Consider the following 26,980-nt stretch of genomic DNA (forward strand, 5'->3'; position numbering starts at 1 on the left):
TTCAAATTGGTATGGTGATGACAGGGTACAAGCAATAAGTCCTTAACATCAGCAGATACTACTGGGACTTTAAAATACGGTATTACAGTATGCAGCTGAGCAGCCTGGCTGACTTCTCTTCAGTAGCATTTAATATTTTAATGCCTCGAAGGATATGGAAAAGAAACAACCTACATTTACTGTAACACTGAAAAAGCATTCCTTGGAAACCAGAATCCGTGTAAGAATTAGACACAGATGACAAGAGAGTTGTCACATGAAGACAGAAGTCAAAGCTTTACAAAATGCATGCACTTTTCCAAGCAAAGGAATGAGAAATAAAGAATAAATAAAAAAAACTCTGATCAATAGCTCCCTGTCAGTAGTGTATTGTCATAACAATAGACAGGGAAGCTAATGCATGAAAAAAACAAAGGAGGGGGGAGAAATACTCCTATTATTCTTCACATCCGTGATTTTAATAACAGAAGTCAAGAATACAACAATACTTTCTTGGTCCTTACCAGGATGATAAAAACAAGATTGGGTGGGGTAGGAGAACAACCCCTCCCAAGACCACAGGGTTTTGTTTCAAATAGACTTCTGATGCCTGGGTTCTCCTGTATTATTGATTTGCAATAGAAATAAATTTGTATCACAGGTTTGCAGCTTATCAGTAAACTTAAATTGACTGTATTCAAGGACAGCCCCATAACTGAACTCAGATGGCTAACCTCAGCAAGAATCAAGCACAATCTATATTCAGAGAGTCTATCCCACAACTGAGGCAGAAATAAAGCACACAAGTTGTGTCAAACAAACTTTGAGTTTATTTACCACAGTTAGAGCTACCTGCACAGGAATGTGACTGGTAGTAAAAACAATCGGATTTGTATTGGTTTAATTGCTACTTAAGTCTAAGCAGCCATAAAGAGATGCTTTAGTTTGTCTTGTAGTAACTGTTCATACCCTGCACCTCCACTAAAAAGCATTTGGTTAAGGCACCAGGAAAAACAGAGATCTAAATTTTGCTATTACTCTAATAAATTTAGAGTTTAACAAACTCCTAACTCCTGCAACTCACTCTTGAGATAAAAATACTCCTTTACCCAAATAAAAAGCCTTGTATTTCACAGTGCATAAAATCGAGACCCAGAAATCAAAAACACACATCACTTAAGTTTCAAGTCAGTCATCTTCAGCATTACTTCAAATACAGAAGTAAAAGACTAAGCTGATCAATGCAGAAGTCATGTTCAGAAGATCAATACTTCTGACTAACACAAAAGTGTCAGAAGCCAAGCATCTTTTTCCAGACTAATGACACATTTAACATGTTTTTCAGAGTAAGTATCAAATACCAAACATATTTTCCATGCAGAAAGGTAATACTTACCTGGCCTGCTTTACTAAACCTATGGCCAGCCAATATCATATGAAATGCAAACTTTCTAACCATGGGACTTTTCATGTTTATAAAGCAATGGGCTGCCTGCTCCAACAGAAGCGCACTGCGAAGATCTGAATCCTATTTAAAAGTAAAAAGAAGAATTAGCCTCAAAGTTGAATACAAACGAAGATAACAGTGGCCTTGTTTTAATGCTACGAGGGACAGTAGGCTGTAACAGTGCTGACACTGAAGATTTTTATATACAAACATAGTATGTATTATGTGTGCATACAAAAGAAAATAAGACTACAAGTATTTTTCACTTTGTTACATGTACAGTGTTCAATATCAAACACACTGTTTTTGTTTTTTTTTTTTTCAGTGGAGAGATTTACGTATCAACCTGTTTCAGTAGAAGTGACAGAAGAAATATTTTCTGCTTTTTCAGTTACTCAAGCTACAGTTTCTAACACTTACTATAACTTCTGAAGTACTCTGCTACCTTTTCCCCTCCCTCCCCCTGCAAATATTAAGGCTAGAAACAAACCAAAAGCTTTAACAGGATAAAGGAAAAATAAAGGGAGCAGTGGAACTTAGTAAATTTGTATCACAAGAACCAGAATGATTTCTTAATAATGTACAATTTCTTATTATTACTCCCTGCTCTTCTCATGCCAAGACACAATTATATTACTTTAACCAATCAGAACAGAATCTACTTGATTTTACCACAGTTGAACTCCATGCTATCAGTGATGTCCAAGTATGTGTCTGGACTACAAATATACTCTGAGACACACCTATACAGTATCCTATGAAGATTTTCCTTGCAACTGCCAAAAGGGACCACAAACATACTACATATAATTTTCAGTCATAAAATGATTGTGCAGAGCCAGTAGTATTTAAATTTCTTGTTTAAATAATTTATACTGCTCACAAATTTTGGTAGCAAGCTTAAGTTGAAAGGGCAAGAATGAAGCTACAAAGACACTTGAGAGCAAAACTTACAGAACTAAGCAAATTTATTCCATGCTTAATCTGTCCCAGGAAAAGTCTCAGAAGCATCACATTTGGTGCAGCTGGCCACAAAGCCAGAACTAACTGCCAGTTAGACCTTCCTCCAAGCTACATAGAAGATGCTATACTATTACTGTATTACATTCGTTTCACTTTTCAAGCAAGACACTTACTGGGCTGTTAGAAGCTAATTCCATGCCTAATTTCCACCAATTAATATTACCGAAGTGTTCAGACTAGGTTTCGCTTACAGTAAGACTCTAATGATTCATAACAGCTGAGCTACAGTAATGCCTTAGTTACTTAGAGAACTTCTGATCATATGCAGGATAGTATCCATTATGGCTCTGGAAAACCATGCTAATACTTTTAACCCGTGAGATCTTAAACTGAAATTATGCCATACAAGAGCTAAGCAAAAGTCAACAAAAATTAGTTATAAAGCCAAAGATAACAAATGCACATTTAAAGAAATCAAGCAAGTCACTTGACTAGAACAGAGGTTTTTTTCACTTCGTGCTTTATATTGGCTGATTTGCTACCTTTGTCTAGAAAATATCATAGGACAAGAATTAGAATATAACCTAGAAGTGCTTGGGTAAGTAAACAAATGGGGGGAGGGCAAGAGTGGGAAAAGCTACTAAGTGTTTTACCTCACTGGTTAAACGAATCAGAAGAGCAGCTGCCTCTGAATATTTGCTTTGACTTTTTAAGATTTCAGCACTAAGCAGCACACATCGTTCAGCCAGAACCATGTTCCTAAAGCAAAAACATAAGTGTATTAATAAATATTTATCAAAAAAACCATGGAAAACTTCACCTCAAATCTGAGACATTTTCTCCATATCACATCAGACTGATGTTCTGCTGCTTATCCTTTGTAAAGTAAAATACATTTAAGTTCATTCCCCTGCAAGACAACCACATACAGATTGACACATTAAGCGTCCTATCCTACTATAACAGCAGTTTCTCAAAAGTCAAAGCTAGAAAGCATTTTTGAAGACAGTATTGTATTTATAGAAATACCAAAATGATCCACCTAAATGATCTGATAAACAAGTAGTCCAACAGCCAGAAACAGTTATGCTGGGTTGACCTTGGTGGGTACCAGGTGCCCACCAAGCTGCTCTATCACACCCCCTCCTCAGCAAGACAATGGGAGAAAGTTAGATTTAAAAGCTCACATGCTGAGATAAAGACAGGGAGATCACTCACCAATTAGTCACGGGCAAAACAGACTTAGTTTGGAGAAGATTAAATTAATTTATTGCCAATTAATAACAGAACAGGCTAGTGATACATAAAAGCAGAACTAAAACACCTTCCCTTAACTCCTGCTTCTTTCCAGGCTCAACTTCATTCCCAACTCTTCTACGTCCTCCTCCCTGCAAGCAGGGCAAGTGGACAGGGAAAAGGATTTGCAATCTGTTCATAACATTTCACCTCTGCTGCTCCTTCCTCCTCCTCTGGCATGGGGTCTCTCCCACAGATACAGTTCATCAGGAATTGCTCCAGCATAGGTGCCTTCCGTGGGGTACAGTCCTTCAGGAACAGACTGTTCCCAGTGTGGGCTCCCCACGGGTTACAGCTCCTGCCAAGAACCTGCTCTGGCAGAGGCTTTCCACAGGCTGCAGCTTCCCTCAGGTCACATCCACCTGCTCTGGCACTGGGACCTCCACAGGCTGCAGTGTGGATCCCTGCTCCACTGTGGCCCTCCGTGGGCTACAGGGGGACAACTTGCTTCACCATGGTCTTCTCCACAGGCTGCAGTGAAGCACCTCCTCGCTCTCCTCCTCCCTCATTGACCTTGGTGTCTGCAGGGCTGTTTCTCTCATTTTCTCACTCTCACAGCTACTGTGCAGTGATTTTTACCCTTTAAGTACGTTATCAGAGAGGCACCACCAGCATTGCTGACAGGCTCAGTTTTGGGCAGCAGCACATCCATTTTGGAGCTGGGTGAAAACTGGCTCTGTCCAACACAGGCAGCTCCTGCTGTCTTCTCACAGAAGACAACCTGCAGCTACCCCACTACCAAAATCTTACCAGGTAAATCCAATACACAAGCTTAATAGGCACTTTGCTAAGAACAGCACAGATCCCCTTCCATATTATCCTAGATAAATTAACATATCTTACTCTAAAGAGTTACCATCATTCTGTGATCTTTTAGTCAGCTGCCACTATCACTGTGCAGGGGAATAAAGTTAAGCCACTAGGTCTTTCAACTTTCATTGGATCAGTACCGAAGTAAACAACATACTTGCAGATATCTCGATAGGTCTGAATTGCTGTTTCCATATAATGAGCAGGATATGGTCTAGGAGCTCCAGGCTGAAGAAAAGCTGATACTGCTGCCATTTCCTACAAGAGAAATTGATTACTGACACTGTAGTATTTTCAACAAATTATAGAGCTCAAAATGCTGAGAAACAAGTTTCAACAGCTACTAGTTCAAGATCTTCATCTAATCAGTTACTGGCATATAAAAGCGTACCCAACACACTGTGACTGATAAAAGGTTTAATACAATAGCCTATTTATGGCTCTGCTTGTAATTAACCAGACAACAGCAAGAGAATTATACACACTCACAGAAGTGTTTCCAGTTGATGGGACCCCTGACAATATACAGAAACGTTGATTCAGTACTGCTTTACAAGTCCAAGAGATAATTTCCTATTGCAGGAATAGTCTTTCTGATAAAGCAGCACTACCATCTATTTTAAGATGAGGACTGTTTTCTAAGTTTTGCTTAAATGAAGTTACATTCTCAGCTTCTAAGGAAACTCTAGTAAACACGCACTCTGAAATTTTACTTCTTTGCTTATGGGGTGAAGATAGGATAGCAAAGTTTTTCTGCAGTGAGTAAAGGCTAAGACTTGTAGGTTGCAAAAATTCATAATTAAGAGCTCCACAAACAGTTCATTAAGAAATTAAGGTAACTTTTCAGGTTATCCAAATGCAGAGCCACTGTCTGCAAAATTGTACTGCAAAAATAAACATTTATGTAAATGTTTTACATCAAGATGGGACAGTGTACAAGAACTCTTCCACAGCTCCACAAAGTTTCAAATTTTAACAAGTTAACCAGACTAAAGTCTACAAAACATAGCTTCTAAAAATTGTTAAAACAAACTTTTTTCCCCAGTGTTCCCATTTATCTTGAAAATTGTTTTAGTCACATATACTTTCAATCTCAAGAGAAATTAATGAATGAGTATGTGTTTACGGTGAAATTCAGCAGTGACATACTCAAACTATATCCCTCAAGAGTCTTAAAAAAAAAGTGGTAGAATACCATACTAATAGTGACATAGTCTTGACCTCCTGTCAAATAAGTATTTTGCTAAAGTCTAAAAGAGATACTATAAAATTATTTCACACCTGTTTGAGTTATCAGACCAAAGGTTTAAAGATCCATTTTGCTGGAAGTTGCATTCTAGGTATTGTCCTTTCCATATTTCACATTTTAAGAATTAACTCTTCAATTTTTATTCACACCTTTATTCCCTTCATAAAACAGCAGCCAACAGATGTGAGAACACTTTAGGATTTGCTAAAGATATGCAGCAAATTTGGCAAGACCCTTATAAATTTGGAGGTGGAGGGAAGAGATCGCATTGTTACCTTCAGACAAATATTAGAGATTATTAGGAAAGTTCACAAAATGTTTATGTTATGTGAAGTACCAACCAGTGCTCCAGCTGCATAAAGCATTGCCTGATCATTTAAGAAGTCTTTCTTTGCTGTATGGTAACAGCTATATGCAAGTTCATAGTGTTGCACCAAAAAGCACAAGTCTGCCATTTTCCGGATTTGAAGCTCTGGTGCTTCTGGTGGATACCTATAAATACAAATATTTAAATTCAAAGTCATAATTTTAATAAATAGAGCAAGACATGCTCTATAAAGTTGTCCCTTCTCATCTTAATTTTTATTCACAAAGTAGGAATAAAAACTGCATTGCTTCAGCCTTACCCAAAAAACAGCTATGAAGAGTGAAGCTGCTTCCTTTCTGCCGCACGTAACTTGGTTTTGTACCCTACTTTCTGATTAACAAGATACACTGTTCCACTAACATTCAAAGCAAGCATTCCTCTTAGCCAAGAAATACTGAAAAAAGTATGCAGCTATCACAAACTGCTCAGTAAGATTAACTGTTAGAGCTAAACAGAGCTGTATGAGAATGAAAAAAATAAGACTTTGTTCACCTAGCTGTAGTTATTTCTCCCCATATCTCTTGAAAGAAAAATCCCACTAAAAAACTATGCCTTATGCCAAAACACTGGGCAAATTCCTCTTCTCTGCAAGCATCAGCCTAACTTCCAGTTAGTCAAATATATACAAATCACCTCAGTGAAGATCAAATACATTTTCACAAACACTTGTTAGTCAAACTTTGTAGGAAGCAAACCATGCTTACAAGTTCAATGCAGAAAGCCAAAATTAACAACATTTTGATTATTAATCCAAAGACACACAACCCATGAATTTAAAGCAGTATGTAATGTCAGGGACATTAACTGGCTAGGTAACGTCCAAGAACTATTTAGAGTTCTGTGCTTAAGATAAGACAGTTGAAGAGAGTGCTTTTCATGATTATACATCCTCATTCGTAGAGGGAAATTACAAAGCATATAGAATGAATATTCTGGTAAAATTTAAAAGCTGGTTTTAGTGTAAAATACAGGTGCAAAAGGTATGAAATTCCCCTTAATTTAGCTCTCACTTGTAAAAGCAATACACTTAACTGCAGTAAACTACATAGTTACATAAAAAACCACCTATACATGGGGTTTGGCTTAAATAAGAAAAGAAATATCTTGTACTAATTTTAAAAAAATCCCTTATGGCAGACCATAACTTCTTTTTATTACTATTACTCTTAAAAATGTACATTCTTTGTAACTTAGACAGCTTCACTGTAAGTATAGCAGGAAGATGGTTCTGTAAACACTTTCTTTTAACCCTTTTTTCTTTAAGTTCTGCTACTCCTTTAATGTACATGTTCAGGCATAGCACTTTTCATGATTTCTCCAATTAAAGTCTTTTACAATATTGCTCATGTAGTTCACTTTGCAGAACACCATCAAATAGACACAGGCTTTCCCTTCACCTCCCTCCCTCCACAAAAAAGGTACATTTTCAGTTTAGATCTAAAGGTAAGACTGAAATTACTTACAGCAAACCAGAGGTATTCTTCAGTTCATTAATACTTTTCTCTGGAACCTTGCTGCCGCTAAACCATTTTTTAGTAGCAGAAAACAGTGATCGACTCAAGCCCTTCCTGGATATTAACTGCAAAAAGACACTGAATTAGAGCATTACATTGCAAGAGATACACTAATATTAACCAATATAAAAACCCAAGCTTCATTAAGGCTTCCTAGATAATTTTTCCCATAAAACAGAAATAAAAAAAACAACAAAATAACCAAAAGCACACTACTTTAGAATGAATCACTGACACTGAGAAGTTGCAATTCATTTGTTTATTCTATTTCAGACAGCTGAGGTTCACTATTGTTGCTGTAAGCTGCAGACATCTCAATCCTAAACACTGAAACATTCGATTTATCTGTTTGAAATCCAACATAATGTCTTAATTTCTGGTATTAGTCCAATCTAAAATCTAGACTAAGTACATACTTCAAGAGAGAATATTCTCCCCATCACCACCCACATAAAGCATTACCACATTGTGAACAGTGATTTCAAGTGTCAAGGGTACCAGTCAAACCTGCAAGCAAGGTTACACAACTCTATTCTTTTAGATAATTTCCACTAACGAGGAAACTTCCACAGGGAATTACCATTCCCAAGATCTAAGGCAAACTACATGTCTTTTTAAAGATAGTTTTAAAAATCATAACATCATGCTTTTCTTACCGTGACTAGGAATGTAGTACTACATTCCTAATGGTAAGCCTGTTTGCTATACTTTATGTATGCACTTTTTTTTGTTTCTTCATAAAACTTTCCAAACATGGTCAGCATATGCAAACTCCCACAAGTCAATTCAGGGAGAGAGTACTCCTTACAGGATATGATTCTTAGTATCAAAACCCATCATACTTAAAACTATAACCCGAATAGACAATTCAATCAAAATACAGAGTTCAGATAACAGACTGATATTTGCATCCAAGTCTAATGCTAAATACAGTAATTTGATTGTATTAATGTAAGTCAATCCATCTCTCCAGCTGCTTAAGACCATATAAAAGTGAAACACTTATAAAAGAAAGGACCTTACTGTGATGGAAATAACTTTAACACATGTACGTGACTTAACATGGGCATGATATTAACTATCACACTTCAAAAAAATCCTAGTTTGAGAGAAGAATATTCAGTTGCAAAAACTGCTGAGATCAAAACAGAATTGCATGATTTAGGGTGTCCATGCACTTCTCCCCTGTCAAGTAGCTACGGAAGTACGCAGCTTTTTTGCAGACAATTATTGATGAAAATACATTTCTTAACTCTAGCTGTGCGTTCTAAAGTTGAAACACAAAAAGTACATTTTGTTCCCCATGCCAGAATTGTCCAGAAGCATAAAATATTAAGATTTTAGGAACAAGGACAGATATCGCTGATAACAGTTCAGACAGGCTTTCACCAAGAAGCCACCTTGCACTGAAGCTCTGTTGATACAAATTGGGTTTTGTTTTTTTTAAAGACAAATTAAGCTAAAATGATAACTTCAGCTATTTCTCTTAAATTTACTTACAGTTTTCAATAAGATCATCAAATCATTAAGATGCAGAAGGAAGTAATAATTTCAATACAGATTTTTGCATAACTGGATTTATACCCCAACTGTTTTTTTTCTTATTACAGCACAAAGCGTTTTTAAGAGTAAACTGACCTGATCATTAAGTTGCCGAATTGTCTTCTCTATATGTGGCAAAAGTCCCCTAAATGTGAATTCCTGTATGAACTGTCTAATTCGATCGTGATCTGTGAGTGTTAAACAAGCACCATGAGGCGTTCCAGAATTTGATTTCTTTGAGTCTTGCAATGATGCAGTAGCCTTCACGTAATCAGTGCTATCCAAACTGCCGCTGGGATGATCCAGTTGAAGGGGGTGAGTCTTAAAGTTATTTGACAGGCCATCTAATGAAATTTGAAACAAAAACCCCAATAAGTATAAAGTTACGTAAACATTTTGGGTTTTAAATGTCGTTTTCATTAAGCTACTTTAAAGTTTTCCTTAATCAGAACTCTGTTAAGCAAAGCTATTCATAAGTTATTCTGCACTACAGATCAATGCAGAGCAGACAGCAGGAGAGCACTACCCAAGTGTTACATCACTCCTGAAATTCTTCAGAAAGCTCAGGGAATCTCAGGACCTACAACATGGCTAAATATGTATGGTTTTGGTTCTCAACTACAGTGCAAAGAAACCCCATGTACACTGACTAGTATCAGCAACATTGAAGGAAAAGTATGAAAACATTAAAATCAAAGTCAAATATTCACAAAAGGTGGAAATGCAGCAATTACAACAGCTCCATTGGATCTATACACTCTTTTCTGTTTATGTTTTAAGGTTAAAAAAAAAACAAACTAATTTTCCACATCCTTCCCAGCAATCATGATGTAAATAACCTCCTCTGAAGTCCTCTTAGTTCAGTGAGAAGGGCTGCTGACCACTATCGCATCTAGCTTTCTGAACTAGACCAAGACACCATTTCACTCGAAGACTTACATAGTTATCTTATTTATTACTCCCTTTTTTAATAAGAAAATCAGCTTGCTTTATCTGGCCCTAACTAGCACCGAGCAAAGCTGAGCTGTGAAAGCAAATCCTTAATGGATTAATTACTCATGAAGTATAAAGCTGGGTACGTAAAGTTCAAACAGCAGCTTGCAGACTACATCCGGGCTGTAGGGCCCTCAAAAGCCACTTTTTCAGGCAACTGCAGGCTCTCCTATATACGCTAGGTCTTCCTGTGCCTTTCAAGTCATGTATGAAGGATCTGGGCTGAATCAGGCCAGACAGCATGAGGTACCTCCACTTCTTCCCTATCTGATGATGCTTCTCATCTGAATCCTACACAGCTGCTTTAAAAAAAAAATTTAAAAGACCATGCATTAATTTGCACTCAATTTCATTTACTGTCTTCTGCCATCTGTGAACTCAATTGAGAGGCAAGTTCTTCCAGCCAATCTACAAAGTCAGTCACTAGTCATTTCCAGATTTAAAGCCAAAAACAATGACAAAAACCCCTCAGCTTCCAAGCTAGAGCACACTAACCAGAATTTTTATTATCATAAAAATTAACCATTAATCCTATGTTACCTTTTATTAATTGTCAGAGTTTGCAGACAATATGCTTAATCTTACAAAATATGAGCCCATTATATCAATAGCCATCTCATTAAGGATACATCTACCAATTACCACCAATCCAGCAGATCAGCACCACAGCACTTTGCTTCATGAACACCAGGTTACATTATCTTTGAGCATTTAGAAAATTAGTACTTTGAATTCCCTAACAGACCACTCAAGTGATTACTGTCCAAGACATGAGATAGCTGTATAAATGCTATCACATCAATGTTTTGATAGAAGTTATAAAAATACCTTTAATTTCACTGTCTAAGCCATCTGATATCAAGTGATCAGTATTCTTGTTTGAAATGACAGTATAAGGACAATCTTCATAGCAATCCTGCCAGAAAAAAAAAAGAAAAAAAGTCAGAATTTTAAGAATACTAGAGCACACACATAAGTCAGTCAATAGTAGTTGTTAACTTTACTAACAGTTAACTGAATTATTAAGAAAGCATGTTTGTTCATATATATTAATTTCTTAAGTAGTTTGTGATGCTTTCAGAACTTGTCCTATTGTAAAGATGAAAGTTATATTCACCAAATGAAGCAAGTATCTTCTGGCTTGCTCAAATAGCTTTACTGTAAACTAATGCAAGCAACTCCAATGCTTACGCAGCAATGCCTACAGCAGTGAAAATATACTCCCTAAAGCAATTCTTGAACAACGTCATACAAAAAAAAGGCATCTATGTTGGACAGTTGGCATGGGACAGAAAAAAAGAAAAAATCTAATTAGTTTATGGTGGAACATTACTTACTGGTCCTCTTGGCTTACAGAATACGAGATGTTTTGACTTTCCAGCGCCAGCTAGATTTAGTAAAGAACTATGATTCCACAAACAAACCTTTTAATCAGATGCAGTTAAAACTGCAGGTCAGTCAAAAGCAAACTCAAGAAGGAATATTTTTGGTCCTGAAGCCAAAAATACAGACATTTACTGCAAACTGAACTCAAGAGCTAACACACACTATCATTTGCCATCTTAGCAGATGACAGACCAGACCAGGCTGCAAGTTACCAGAAAAACCACATATACTCCCACAGAACAACACACCCACACTGTTTAGTGAAATACAGAAGACCTAGACAAAAACCCACTAACATTAAGAGTGAAGAAAGTTAATCAAAATGAAGGTAGAAAGTTACTATGAATAGGACACTTCTGAGGTTACTTGCTCTTGTCAGTGCATAAAGCACAACTCTATTCTTTCAGTCAATTTCAGTCTAGTATTTCAGTGCTCCTTACTGTCAATTTAAGCAGCACAGAGGACAGTTTTTTAAGAAGAATCATCTTATACCCTCACAAAATTCATAGCTATGTCAGAAGTCTGTCTATTAGCCCATTCTGTAAAAACACATAGATAATACTAAGGCAAAATTTAACACAACTAAAATGGGCTTTCACATGCACCTTATATATTGTTTTTAGAATACTATAATACCTGGTTTTGGATAGTGTTTTTCTGAAGGTACTGACTCCAAGGATCTGGTATCTGTTCATCCATTCCTCTATTAGACACCCGAGAATTTATTTTCAGCAAATAGCAACCCTGAGTTCCATACCTCTGCTTCATCTCTTCATAAATGGAGTCAGCTCTGAAAAAATAAATTGTCTTGATATCAAATCAATTCTATTCAAAGTGTGTACGGCAACAAACTATTTTAGACTATTATCCATAGGGATTAAAAGGAAAATTCTCCTATTTTTAAAGCAGTCCTTTATGCAAGAGTGAAACTGAGAATCTTTGAGAATTAGTTCAGCGAGCCAGCAAAGAAAGCATCTACCCCAAGAAGCTAGGACTGATTCCTTTCATTTTATATTAAAACAAGTAGAAGATCTAAAAATATTACTTAAAGAAATCTGCCTTGATAATAGTCAGCATACTAGTTAATGGATCCTATTGTATGTCTACTCTCACTAGAATTTATAAATGCAAACATTTCAGTCAAAGAGTTCATCTGTAAGTTCACTGAATGCAGAAGACCCACCTTTGTTCTTCTCCTGTGCTTACGTCATGCAGTAACACATAGTATTTGAGCGTGTTTGGTATAAACCACTTGGGATATAAGTATTCACTACTATGCTGAATTCGATGTTGTTCTTGAGACAGCTTCAGAAATTGCTCCACAGGCTCTGGTTCACTAGAAGAAACTACAAGCATACCTGAATTCATGTTAAGGACACTTACCAAAAGAACCCAGGAACAAACCACCAATCATATCATAAAATAGGAAGTGTATGAAATAAGATAGATAAGTACAATGTTTAAGCCTGTAAAACACACCACCACAAAAGTATGTGCAATCAGAATTTGGTCTTAGTCTTGATTAAAAAAACACTATTTAAATGGTCAGTTAATTAACATCTGTAACATGAGATGAACAGGAGTTTACTCCAGTTCTGACACTGAATCCAAATTTAAGCTGATACTTAGTAACTAATAGTTCATTTAAGATTTTAGATACAGACCAACTGTTCACATATGAGACATATAACTGCAATTCACCCCCAGTGTACTTTAGTCTTCAACTTCCAAGGAGAGTTGGGACTTTAAAGTATCACCTGAGCAACAGTAACAGCCAGTATTCATAAACACAGCAACATCTTCTCAGTAAAAAGCAGAAGTGTTCAGACTTTTACCTCAATGCAACTACACAATCATTAAGGAATATCCTGCTCTGCTACATCTATCCACCAAATTGAAGACATTAATTCAGAGAAGCCAGAAATCAAGTTCTACTTTAAATGTTACTAAAATTCAGAAGTCAAAGGCCAGAATCAATATTTTACCAAGTTAATTCTGCACAAGTGGTTCTCTCTAATGGCTACTAACATAACTGTTTCACCATACTGAAATTATAAAGTACAGTAAAGAGTTAGAAACAGAGTAGGTGTTATGAAACCTGCAGCATTATAATTATTGTAAAGCTAAACAGCAGCTACCTCATGAAACAGTGCATATTTTTATTTTCCCTGTAGACAAGCAAATCAGGCCTAGCTTTTGGTAAAAGTGAAAGCATTTAGGCATCTTTCCAGACTTCTTTTTGTCCAAAATAGCTCAAAGTTCACCAATTTTCCAAAACACGCCCCCCAACCTCCCCTCTCCATCTGCTAGGAAAAGCTATAAGAAGCAGCAGGTGCATCCCAAACACACAAGCCTCTTTTGTACATAAGGGACAGTCAACAGATACCTGAAGAGCTAAAGCAGAAAGCAGTTTAGGATGAGGCAGTCTAGTTTACAGGTATTAACTTAGGAGTTGTTTGACACAAAAAAGTGTGTTTTAAAAAAAAAAGAAAAAAAGAAAAACAACACACTAACCACAAATAAAACCCTGACCCCCTTATGAAATGAGTCTGTATAGTTAGACATATTGAAAAAAAGATGGCAAAAGGAGTTATTGCAAAATTTCAAAGTCTCCTACATTACATTTCTGCAGCTAGCTCTAACAGCAGTCACTAGAGAGGTCTAACACTCAAAGGATACATGCAACATAGTGGTTTAAGAATTCGTGATCTGATGCAGGCATGGACTGAAGAAAGCACTCTCTGTAAGACTCAAACCAAGGAGTAGTAGCTGGAATACACAATAAGATAGGACAAGTTAGAATATTCAGTGAAACTTGTGTTTACTCATTTATGAAAAGGAAATATGAAAGACTACACCCGAAAGCAAGGCTTGCTAACTCTGACAAGGTTTGCATGGCAGGGGAAAGAAGGAGGAACAGGCTAAGGAGAAAGCATCTAAAATACACACAAGTGGGGAAAACAGTAACACTTTGAATCAAATCCTGTGAAACTGAATAGTATCTTAAGCATAAGATATCCTCAATATCCTCAACTTCCTCAATATTGTAGGCTCACATGTATTCAGTCCTTGTCAGGGTAACTACTCCTTATCACCCATTTAAACACACATGGGAACAAATAAAAATTCTTCTAAGCAGTCATTGAATTTGCCTTGGCTAGCAATATAAGAATTGACCAAGATGCAAAATTAATTTTTGAGTATGTAGAGGAACTAAGGATTACCAGAACCCTATCCTGCCAGCTTGTCTAAAGCTTTTGCAAGTGTTATGACTTGGCTTGACAGTAGTCCCCTTCCTCTGCCCTGCTAAAATAAACAGTTCCGCTGTCAGCTGGCAAAGCAGAGATCCAAAGAGCTAAAAGCTCAGTTCTGAGTTGTGCCATTAATGCCTTTTAATGTTAACCTGCAATGTTCAAATGCCCTTTTACAACAGGGATTTCATTTTCCTAAGAGTAACAAAACAAGTATGTCTGGGACATCCAAAGAACATGTGAACTTAAAAATCTTGTCTGTTTCTCTCCACTCCAACTATCAGTCAAGCAATGAAGTATTATTTCTGTTTTATGCCATCTCAATTCTGCAACTCCTTCCCTTGAGTGGAAATAAGGCCCCAGAGCAAAATCAGTCCATTTCCAGTAACCTGGTTTCATGCTGGAACTAGCTGGAATCCAGTGTAAACTCACCTGCAAACTAGAAAACAATAACTAGTACAGAAAAACATGCACTATAAGGAATCCTGAAGGTATTTATTTTCTTTATATGGCCCCAAGAAAACACATTCCTTGATTTAACTAATATAAGAATTTCTAACACTTTATAAACCTCCCCCGCCTTCTTCCACCCCCCCCCCAAAAAAAACCCCACCACCTTGATTTCTTAGCTGACTTTAAGAAATTGAGTTTCATTCTTATGTTGGAATTATCTTCTAGTGCATTAAGTTAATGCATTTTGTTTAATCCTACATTGTCAGGCCACCTTACATCAGCTTCATCCACACGGAAGCCAGATATAGTCACACTTTATAACTGAACTCAGCCTAGAAGTCGGCACATCTCACTCACATAAAGATCAACAGGAAGCAAACTTCTAGATTTTGATTGTAGCCTTTCTAGCAACCGCTCTCTGAGCGCTCATCTAGGGTATAAAAAGCTCTTGGCTTTATTAAGTTCTACATGTAAATATACCAACTATTTAAATTGAGGAAAACACAGCTTATTAAAAACAAACCATGAGGAAGTGACTCATATGCATATTTTTCACAAGTATAACACAGCCTTATAGTAACTCAGGTTCAAACCAAACAATATTAAACTAAAGGCAGAAATTTCAACTGCATATTAGTTTCAAGCTCTATTTTCAGTTTTCCATTTCTGTTTTACAGCTGAACCACAGCAAAAAAAAGTTTTTTAAAATCTGACACAGCTACAAAGAGGGAAGTACTACTTTGTTTTGTGGGGTGTTTCCCTCCCCCCCTCCTGCTTTCTCATTCGGCCTATTAAGAACCTTGGAAGTGGCTACAAAAGCAACTGGATTTCCTCTACACAACCACAACATATATTAACAGTATTCACTCAAGAGCATTTACAGGGCTGAAATCATTTATAGTAGATATTTAAAATAATAAACATGCACCATATTCAAAACAAAAACAATATTTAAAAAAAATTCACAGACATAGCATTTCATAACACACTATAGCAGTGTATAGCAACACTGTGTCATTTAGGTACAGAAACCTGTATGTTTTGTATTTTTCCAGTAACATGTTTCCAGTATACTAAAAAAGCAGAACTGAAGTTTAGGCAAACTTGTTAATGTGTTCAGAAATTGTTAACAAAAATAAGTAATACTCATACATAACAGCTTAAGAATGAGAAGTCTACTTCATGAAGTTTTGTACTTTTTAGCTACCTGACTGACCAAGATGAATTTCACAGATACTGGTACTCTAGCACATTCAGAAAGGAAGGCATTTACAGCAGCTGAACAGAGACTACTGAAAGGATAGCTATTACTAACCAAAGGCATAAACTCTGTTAATATCTAAAACTGACAACAATAAAAATCTGGCTCAGACCACAACACAGAGCTTCACTCTAAGTTGAGAAGTCAATAACCAATGTGTTTTGGTATCAATGTCTTAAAAACTAGGTGAAAATGTATTAGAAAGCTTTTTTTTTTAGAGAGTCATACTCCAGAAAGAATGTCAATGTAGCAGAGGCATATGTGCTTTAAGTACAGTCAGCAATTCAGTTCCAATTTCAAAAGCGCTACTATCCCCTGAGAAGGAACTTCTATAGAGAAGCAGAAAGTATTTACATTTGAAATACAAAACAGTGACAGTATACAGTTCCATAGGATCAAACAAGACAGTGCTTTTACAGCATCAGGTCATTTCCCACCACCACTCTGAGCTTATGGACTATATGGAAAGACCAAATGATTTCGATTAACAGGAGTAGAAAAGTGACTAAAAGAAAAATTAAACAACCATCACCAACAATTTTTCATTTAGGGGGAAAAAATGGAGGAACACACATCTACGCCAAGAAAAGTGCTAAACAGTTGTAGCAGATGATAAGGAAAGGTGGATGGGGCACATGGAAAAGGAATAAAGGGCAATTTGGCAAATTGGCACCAACCACAAAAAATACCTGAATAAAACGTGGATGTGTTCAGTTCCATCAGGGTCTCTTTCCAATTACTGTACCAAGGAACACTAGCTTTAACTGAGCGATCTGATAGAAAAAACATGGTATTATTATACTAAAAAGGGTCAGGTGCAAACACACTATTGGCTTTTATGCTCTGGTAGCATGAAGCAGAAAATCCATACCATGCAGGCCCGTCAGGGACTGAAGACATTTGATTCCAGCTAACCTTAATCATGAACATTTCAGGATCTTCAACATTTGACAGTGTACTTTAATAGAATTCAATATTCATTTCTGGTTCAGCCCAAATTCTGGGCTTGAATAAAAATGTAAATCTATAAAGTAGTAAAGATTTGAGTTATATTTAGATATTATTTCTATTTTTCTAGTTGGAAGATACTATAAATGTAAGACACTAATTTCTGAGATCTCCCAGCCTGTAGTACTACAGTTAAAGTAACTGAAGATGTTAGCTGCTGAAAGTGGTTACCCCAACATTCTCCCTTATGTCCACCACATTCCTGCATTGCTGCATGCCAGCACTAGCATTATGCAGCCCTGAACAAACATAGCCAGGGAAGTGATCCAGCTGAAAACTTATTTGAGAGAAAAAAAAAAATTTAAGTCTTTAGTGGGATCACTTTTCCTCACTCTCCACATGCACCAGTACATGGGAGAAACAGGCATGGCTGAACATAAGCATCCTTCCAGCAATCAACCAGGTCTCTCAGTGCAAGATAATTATGAAAGTATGACACTACTAAACAACATGTGTAACAAAGAAGGATTACAAACAATTCAACCAATTCACCACAGCAGTTCCAAAACTTCTCTAAAAAAAAAAAAAGAGCATGATCATGATCCCAGTTGCCAGAAACACTCATACATGAGCTTCTTAAACAATGTTTGTGTCTTCCTTCAAAATGGACTGCACTTGATCATCATTAAAGATTAAGGAAATATGTTTTAATATTGCTATCCTAGAAAACTAATCCACCAAAAGAAAGAGTTAATTACAAAACAGATTAGAGTATTTCACATTTCCATGCCAAAAGATTATTTTTTGTTGCCACGAATTAATGCTTCCATTGGTTTTCAATAAAACGCTCTAACAAAGTTGGAAAAAATAAGTTTCTTAGTAAATACTCATAGTTTTCCAATTAGAAAAGGAACTCTACCTGACAAGCTAGGGACTACCTCACATCCTCCTACAATGAAATGGGATCCAAGTTTCATCATCAAGAACACTGCCAGTGTTTTGTGCTAAAGCCCTAAAATGGAGTGCCACAAAACTACAAAGTTGTTACATGATTCTGTCCTTCTGTATGATCTTAAACAACTTACACATCTCTCCATCACATAAGCATACAGCCAGTCTGAATGGAAATAAGAGCCTAATCACTGAGAGACAGAAGATAGTCAAGTATGGTAATTTGTACATCTGAGGCTCCAGCAGCAAATAAGGAAAACAAAAGATTTATTTGCTTCTACAACTACAAAGCATGGCTTGATATAGCCACTATTTTTCTTCCCTTCTTCCAATACCTCACTTCTAAATTGAGATCATTAGAAATCTTATGAAAAAGTCTCTTTATTGAAATCATTCTGCTTTCTTAGGGTCTTCCAGTCTCTAGAATTGAAGCAGACTTTCCCTCCAAAAAAAATTTCACAAAAAATGACAATTCACGAATTTCACAGATAAACGAGGCCAGAGAAACTAAGAAAGGGTGCAGTTTCCAATAGCTCTCAAAAGTTAGAACTTCCAGGGTCAAGTCTTTTCCTTTAATATCAATATTTCACATCAAGTTGAGGATGTGCTTGTAAATTAGGTATTAAGGATGTAGAATTATTCAAGTTTTTCATCATCAACATAAAAAAAAATCAACATACTATGACAACATCAGTTACTAATCCTCATGAAGTTCTGTCAGTCTTTTGCTATAGCAGAGCCAAATTCCTCACTGCATGCTGAACTTTAAGTACAATAAATCGCTCATGTTTAAACAGGGCAATGCATACATGCTTTGAATTAAGTATGTACTCAAAGGCTTTAATGGATTAGGGTCTTAATTGGGAGGAGTTTAATCTTCTCAGCTCTCAAGATCAGGTCTCATTTAGTATTATTCACAAGGCCTTATCCCTTGGAGATCTAAAAAAAACATTTTTAGAATATTCTAGCCATTTTGACAGCAAAATATGAAGCACTGAGTTTCATGGCAAAAAAAAAAAAGAAGGACAAGTAATCGCAAACATTTCGTCAAAACCTTTTTTCCTTAAACTTTTTATGACAACTTTACGAACTCTATGCATTAAGTATTAAGTAAAAACAAAAGAAGTCAGGAAGACTAACTTCAACATAAAGCTGAACATTAGTACTAACATTATAAATATTTTCTGATATTTATTCAGCCAAGTATAACAAATCAGTATATCAGTTTTGTAACAAGAAAACCTCTCTCATCTGATGAGCTATTAACACAACCAAAGCATGAGTATCTTCTACATTAAAATGTGATCATTTAACACAAGTTCAGAAGAATCATAACATTAGGAAATATTAAGAATTACTAAGTTTAGCCACTTTTTTAGCATTATATAAAACCAAAACTATTTGATAAATGTGAAGTTTCAGTAAAAACAATGACTCAAAACTGATCAACTCTCAGAGTAATTTTAATACATGCCATGAAGTTGAAATCAAGGTTAGAAACCTTACAGTAAATTCCAGTTTAAGTTATGAAAAATACAATATCATTACATACCACTAATGTTGAGATCATAATCTCCAGCTGTGATCACATTAGCTACTAGTCCTTCAGCAGGCTGACTGACAGATACAACATCATTCAAAAGTTTTCGAATGGCACCAGGCTGAGGTGGGTGAGTAATAATGTTGTTGACAGCAATCTTCAAATTTTTAATTATGTGAAGCTGATTATTAGGATCTCTCATGTGAACTAAAAAAAAGAAGAAAAAAGTCCTTGTTGAGGAGTATAACAGAGTTAAAGTAGTTACCATAAATTAGTATTTCTCCAACAGATTTTTCTTTTTCTTTAAAGATTACTTTCTCAGTTCATAACACTTGAGTATCAAAAATGGAGTGGGAGGAATGCAAGAACAAAAAAATTACTTCATGTTCAACATTAGGTTCATCTAGGCAGACTGATGAAAACATAGCATAGGATCTTAGCTTAGGAGAATATCCAGAGTAACAAAGTACTCAAAATGCATGCCCTACACTGCTGCACTCCCCTCCTTGTGGAACATACTCAACTTGCACAGAAAGCCTATAGTAACCACATATGGATTTCACATAACATCTCACATTCCAAGGAGTCACCAGTTTCCAAGAAAACCCCAGTACAGGATAAAAGCATTCAAGAAACTTGACAGGGATAGCATAGTATTAGTTCATGGAAAATTAACATATGTTTTCATTTTTAATACTAAATATCTTAAGTTTGTTTGGGTTTTTAAGAAATGGTTTTAGAACTCCCCTGTTTTCTAAACAGCATCATACAACTGATTTATCTTAAAAGTGTGTTATTGAAGTTACATTTCTTGAGTGACAAACTTTTGGTTAAAATTAATCAATTAAAAATAAAGTCAACATTAGTAACACCAGCATTCCTGATTCACTTTTAAATGCTTGTTTAAAAACCAGAAAAAGTCTTATGAGTATTAAATACTGATTTCAGAATTATCCATGAGAATTTTGCCTGACAAATAGTGGATTATTGCATGCAGCCTCAAAAAAAAAATCCCAACAATGCAGTGAAAGTGTCCTTGGACCTAGTGTTTATGACAGCATGTAAGTTGGAGGTGTGGAGAGGTTGCTTATTTAGAAAAAGTGATGTAGACTGTTGCTAATGAAACTAATATTCCAAAAAAGAAACAGATTCATTATTAAAATGAGCCTTTAAAAGGGTGATACCAGCCTTATGTTATTAGCACACAGTAACTTACACTGTTTTGGCTTTGTATGACTTATAAAAAAAATATTTTCCCCCCCACTTTAAGACCAACTTCTCCAAGAAAGGCATCAGACAGAAAATACCACCAAAGAAAGAGTCCCAAGCCCACACAAAGGGGTCAATACCAAACCTAAAGGACACGGTGGCAAAGTCCAGCAAGATTATTAACGAACAATGGTATTTAACTGAAAGTTAAAGTTGAAATTCCATGTAACTGTGACATCTGTATGTAGGATGCCCTTATTTTCTCTATGTTTAACATGCAAATATTACTTTTTTCTTTAATGGTAAGTGATTGCTTTTATTCCCTAAGTTCCTGCTTTTGTTTTGTTTTGGAGGTTTTGTTGTTTTTCAAAAAAAGTCTCAGTCTCCTGAAAAGCAAAAAAAAAATGATTAGTCACAGGAAAACTAAGGGGTGGGTTTTGTTTTTTTTTTTTTTTTTTTTTTTTTTTACACTTACATGTACTGGCCTGCCTTTCTACATAAGATCTAGGTCTATGATCTTTTCACTAAAATTTGATTGGGCTGAAATCTCTTTTGTATCTTACAAAGTTACATTTTACCCCAAGCAATAATTTGAGCTTCACACAACTTGTAAATTCAGAGCTCCTTTTGTAGAATCTTTGTGAAACTTGCTCCCTCAAGCCATCAGTTTTTAAAAAAAGTATTCATGACATTTTCCACAGACATTACAATTTTGGGTCTGCTCTGATTTTTCACATAGTTTTCCCTATTTCAAATCACAAGCACCACCACGCAAGCCAGACTATAAGTGCAGGCAGGGCACATTGAGTGTGTGTCCACCCAAGACACCTGGTGCTACCATGTGCCCCACAGTACAGCCCTCGACTCCTCTGCATTTTATTTTCACAAATCACTGTATAGCATATAAAAGGCAGTACAAAGGAAATTTCTTGGTCTCCTCATCTTGCAACTAACCACAAAATTCACACCATGAAGTTCTGAAACTGAGTCTTTAGTCCCCTCCAGCCTGGAGAGCACTCCATGCCTTTTCCACAAGCCTTTTCAGAAGTAGCAACTACTAACCCAAGCCAGATCACACTAGATGTGTTTACAGTCCATCTTAGCTGTTAAAGATTTCTATCGCAGTTGAAGTCTGGACTGGCATAGTTCTACCCTCCTCAGTCACACATTCACTCCCAACCTTTAGCCAACACCTAAGCTCATGGAAAAACACAGTGAAGCAGTTTAGAGAACTGATCCTGCTCAAAACAACCTAAAAATCTGTGGGGTTTTTTTCAGCTGCAAGTTTCAGATTGACCCAGTTCATCATAAGGCTGTATCAACACAGAGGAGAGCAATTGTGCTGGCTAAACTTAACTCAGCCAGTTCAGTATTTCTACCAGAAAGCTGAAGGGAGGAGGTGGTTTTTTTTCCCCATCTTATCATATAGGTAAATTATCAACCCTATTGCCACATGATTACTGAAAAGATCAAATGTAAAGGAAGAGGGAGGGACTAACAACTAAGAAACCAGTTTGCCTTTACCAGTGCAGCTGTAACACTAAAACACATCCTTGGTGTCTCTCCTAAAATATAACTAACAGCCATAATAATGAAGAGGAAACACATTTCCATATAGGATGCAGATGACATTTCTGGCATGTGTGCCACACTAAGTACTGACATAAAGGACACCCCTGGAGCCCCACAAAGCTCTTGCCCTAATCCCCAGTAAAAAAAATCTGTAGTGTTATACATTTCCTTCAAGTGTTCATAAGATCATTTCAGAAAGCATTTTGCCAGAAGTTCTAATATTTACTACTACTACCACAAGATCTTTCTCATCAGAAGCTGAGTATATTCAGATGTTGACTAAGGTACTCATGAACAAGGAATTCCTAACATCAAACCAAGCTCATTAAATAAATGCAGTGTTCCCATTATACCTTCTTGCTTTCAGCATATATTTAAGGCTCAGAATCAGATACAGTTATCAGAAGTTCCCACCCCACCCCAACCCCACCCCTTTTTTTTTTTTTTAAGACATAAACCACTTTGGTTAAGATAGCCTTGGTTACTCTTAAAAGCGATACTTGCTAGTTGAAGTGTACGCTGTAATTCTCCCTCCCAAGACAGTATTAATTCAGAAAGTTATTTTTAAAAATTCTTAAAAGCAGGATGCTATTTTAAAGAAAACTGACCTATACAATATATACATGTGTCTAATTAGGCATCAATTGTTACCAACAAACACCATAGTTAAGAAATACACCGTGTACGTTTGTGGGGTTCTACCTGAAATTAGATATAATCTTGTCTCCTTGGACCGAAAAACCACAAGAAACATGAGGTTTAACACTACTTGAAGAATCAAGCAGTGGTCTGGGGCTTCACATCTCTGTTGACACATGAAGGACAAGTGATACATGCACAGCAGAAAGCTCAGCTTTGTTTTTTGCGTATCAAAACTGTTTGGCACATAAATCGGTAGATTCATTTCATAACCACACTGCTTCTCCAAGCAAGAAAGCTGATGAACACACAGCCTTCAGCGGGCTCTTAAGCTACGTAAATCCTAAACTTCAGAGAAAAATCTGTATTATAACAGGACTCTGAAAATGCAGTAGCAAACCAGTGACTGAGCTCTTCAAATTACAGAAGAGTTCAGGAGGTAACATGTGTACTTCAAAGTTTTGCACAAATACAAGGGACAGCTTACTTCTAAAGAGATTAAATACTGATCAACCCATTTTTACGTTACAAATTCAATGAAATAGCCACTAAGTAGACAGGAGTATTAACAAAAAAAGGACAGCATTTCATACAGCAAAACACACAGTTGTGGAGGTATGTGCATGTATACACATTCTGCAGTACCATGATCAGATCATTAATCATGCCTCTCATCCTCTTAATTGGACATGAAAAGCACCATGGAAAAGTTTTACTGCTAAGTCTGGTCAAACCTATTAAGGTAGAGCAACTTAAGAACTTACGCTATGTTCCCAGGCCTTGTACACAGGATACAGTTAACAGTGTCACTATGCAACAGTGTTTGTACAGACTCCAAGCAGGTTTCCCTGCCACCGAGCTCCATAAATTCTGGAGCTAGAGAAATTGCTTACCATTATACAAACTCATGGGAAGTGTTATTCCACTGAACTACTCTTCTGCCTGAAGAAAATGCCTAGTACTGCTTTCCTTTCCCTCATGCATGCTGGCTTTCACCATAAGAAGTTACAGACAGCATGCAGTAATGTTTTTTCCATGAAGCTAGAAGAGGAAGTCACACTTCGAGCGAAGAACTGCAGTCAGGCTTGTGGCCTGTTTAATCAGAATACACAGAGAGTAGTGCAGTCACAAAACCCACTGTACCAAGCTTCAGCTTCTCGGTTATCTGACCCTCAGGTCAGGTTTTGAACAGGATGGTTCAGGCTGTCAGTTAGCCAGCCTACACAGAACAGCAAGGATGCCCTTCTCAAAGATTCATTGCAATGGCCACAGCTGCAAAATTAGGAAATTAAAACTCTATCATATGGATTTAGATGCAGTTCATGAGGGCGTTCATTTATTCATTATGTGACAGAGCTTGCAGAAGACCAATTACAGAAACATCAAATATCAATACGAAACTATGAAAATCAAACAGTGGAGCTTTCCTTCACAAGTTTTTAGACAAGTGCAGAAATCGAGCCAGTGTCAGTCTCTCAAGTAATAAGCTCAAAGTCTTCCATTACATCAAGGGAGGGAGTCTAGTCTTTAGGCATAACTAACTCCTTTATTAAAAGAGGATGAAGACTAGTTTGGTTTATAAGCACGGACATACTACCAAGGTCTGTATTTACACCAGGAACATTGATGGTAATTCAGGTTTGCAAGTTCCTTAACTGTTATAATAGTTGGAACAATAATAGTTACAATTAAGTGACAACAGAATTAAGTATTCTTCACAGTGAATGCTTCATTTTGAATAGTCTCCCTGGTTTTGTTTACTAGATGCATTTTGAAATCCTTTCACCAAAGAACCTAAAGAGATATTTAAGTAACTTCACAACTCCAACGATGTGAGCTTCTGCGTTTATTATTTTTATCTCTGCTGCGTTCTCACATAGCTCACAAATGTCGCTAAACAAAGAGAAAAACATCTATAAACAAGTTCTGGTTACAGTTATTAAGACTTGCCACAGAATTAAGGCAGATTTTTAACATGCACTAGCTTTTAAATTGGTGCCGTTTTTTAAATAGCAATGCAGAAATCTAACTCAAGTGACAGTACAAGCTTCATCTTCTCACACTGTTTCCTCAACACATGACATGAGGAGACTGAAGTCTGAGCTAAGGGTCTGTCAGAAACCAGATCTGACAAATGCCACCACATTGCTATCCTGACGAGCGGTTCTATTCCAACTGCTGTCCTGCATGCTATTCTGATGAGCAGTGGCTTGAAAAGCATAGCTCAGTTAAATTAAAAAAAAAATCCAGATAGTAAGCTAAAACATTACAGTAGAAGAATCCTATTGTTTCTCTTAAGTGGTCAATTTCAAGTTTTGCCACTACCCTACATGTTCATTTCACCTATTCCACATAACCAGCTCAATTCCCACCTTCTCTTTGCACAGGTGTACTCACAGAAACATCAACAAAAAAGTATATACAATGAAACTACAGGTGAGAAACAGCAAAGACTTGAAACTGAAATTAGAATTACTGTTTCTGAAAGACTGACCATACTTTCAACGACTGGGTACTTTAGTAACAGCCCTACCACAAGCGTGAAGTCCAAGATCGACAGCAAGAGTCAGGTCCAAGTATTGGCCAGATAACAGTAAAGTCGTTTTGAAGAAAGGAAAAATGCGTTTGGAAGAGTTAGATCTACAGGCACCTTTCCCTCCAGCCGCGCGCTCTGTGATGTCTCCAGGAGAAGCCCAACTTCCAGGGTTCCACAGAGAAGAACAGAGCGAATGAAATTAGACTGAACAGCCACCTGGGGCGACCCCGGCAAACGCGTGCCTCCGCAGAGCCTCTCACTGCTCCAGGCAACGCCCGGCCCAGCGGCCGCGGCCCCGGGGAAGGGGTCTCGCCTCCCGCCCCCGCTCGCCTCAGCCTCGCCGGGCAGCAGGGCAGAGGAGGCGCGGCGGCGGCCGCTCCGGCCGGCCGGGACCCCTCGCCCGCCGGGACCCCTCGCCCGCCGGGCGGACGGGAAGGGGACGGGGGACGCCGCCTTCCCCGCCCCGTGTAAACAAGCCGCCCGCCCCGCTCCGCTCCCGGCACCGACCTTCCGAGGTGAGGCGGCAGAAGGGCTTCACCAGCTCGGCGAAGCTCAGGCTGTTCTTGCGGGTGAGCCTCTCCGCCTCCTCGCTGCACAGCGCGGCCACCAAGGGCACGAACGAGTCCTGGATGAACTCCTGCACCGACTGCACGCACTGGGCCATCGCCGCCGCCGCCGCCGCCCGGGGGCCCGAACCGGCCCCGCCACCTTCCTCCGCTCTTCTCCGCCCGGCCCCGCCGGCTTCCCCACCCCGTCCGCCCGCCCGCCGATGCCGCCGCCGCCGCCGCCGCCGCCTCCCCGCGGCTCCCGCTCCGGCCGCCTAGCCCCGACGCCGCGGCCAACGGACCGCTCAGCGACCGGCCAGCGCCGCCATGTTGCGCCTCAGCCGAGCCCCTCGGGTAGCGCCCGCTCCCGGCGGCCCCCGCGCTCGCTCATGTGATTGGCCGAAAGGGGCGGGGCGGGGCGGGGCGCCCACGGGCGGAAGCGGCGGCGAAGGGGGAGGAAGTGGGTTGGCGGCAGGCGGGGGGGCGGGGCTTGGCCGCTGCTCCCGGCCGCGCCGTGGGTCGGGGCTCG

The 26,980-nt window shown here is 38.0% G+C and overlaps 1 protein-coding gene across 6 annotated transcripts in view; it reads right to left on the reverse strand.

Annotated features, from left to right (window-relative positions):
• TRAPPC8 (trafficking protein particle complex subunit 8) overlaps positions 1-26,770 on the reverse strand; it is a 57,673-nt gene extending 30,903 nt beyond the window's left edge. Inside the window, exons 1-13 of one of the 6 annotated variants that reach the window (XM_075023204.1) lie at positions 26,414-26,770; positions 19,963-20,157; positions 17,201-17,284; positions 14,226-14,315; positions 12,730-12,904; positions 12,183-12,336; positions 10,989-11,076; positions 9,264-9,511; positions 7,575-7,690; positions 6,086-6,236; positions 4,653-4,753; positions 3,043-3,148; positions 1,376-1,507 (exon numbers count right to left, since the gene is read on the reverse strand). In XM_075023204.1, the coding sequence (XP_074879305.1) occupies positions 1,376-1,507; positions 3,043-3,148; positions 4,653-4,753; positions 6,086-6,236; positions 7,575-7,690; positions 9,264-9,511; positions 10,989-11,076; positions 12,183-12,336; positions 12,730-12,904; positions 14,226-14,315; positions 17,201-17,284; positions 19,963-20,157; positions 26,414-26,570 (1,797 nt within the window). In that variant the 5' untranslated portion in view covers positions 26,571-26,770. Of the gene's footprint in view, positions 1-1,375; positions 1,508-3,042; positions 3,149-4,652; positions 4,754-6,085; positions 6,237-7,574; positions 7,691-9,263; positions 9,512-10,988; positions 11,077-12,182; positions 12,337-12,729; positions 12,905-13,303; positions 14,133-14,225; positions 14,316-17,200; positions 17,285-19,962; positions 20,158-26,413 lie in introns of those variants that run through there. The other 5 variants (XM_075023205.1, XM_075023206.1, XM_075023209.1 and 2 more) reach the window with 5 other exon arrangements.
• Positions 26,771-26,980: the final 210 nt, after the last annotated feature.

The sequence above is a fragment of the Buteo buteo genome, chromosome 3, assembly GCF_964188355.1.
Source record: "Buteo buteo chromosome 3, bButBut1.hap1.1, whole genome shotgun sequence".
In the NCBI taxonomy this organism is placed as follows: domain Eukaryota; kingdom Metazoa; phylum Chordata; class Aves; order Accipitriformes; family Accipitridae; genus Buteo; species Buteo buteo.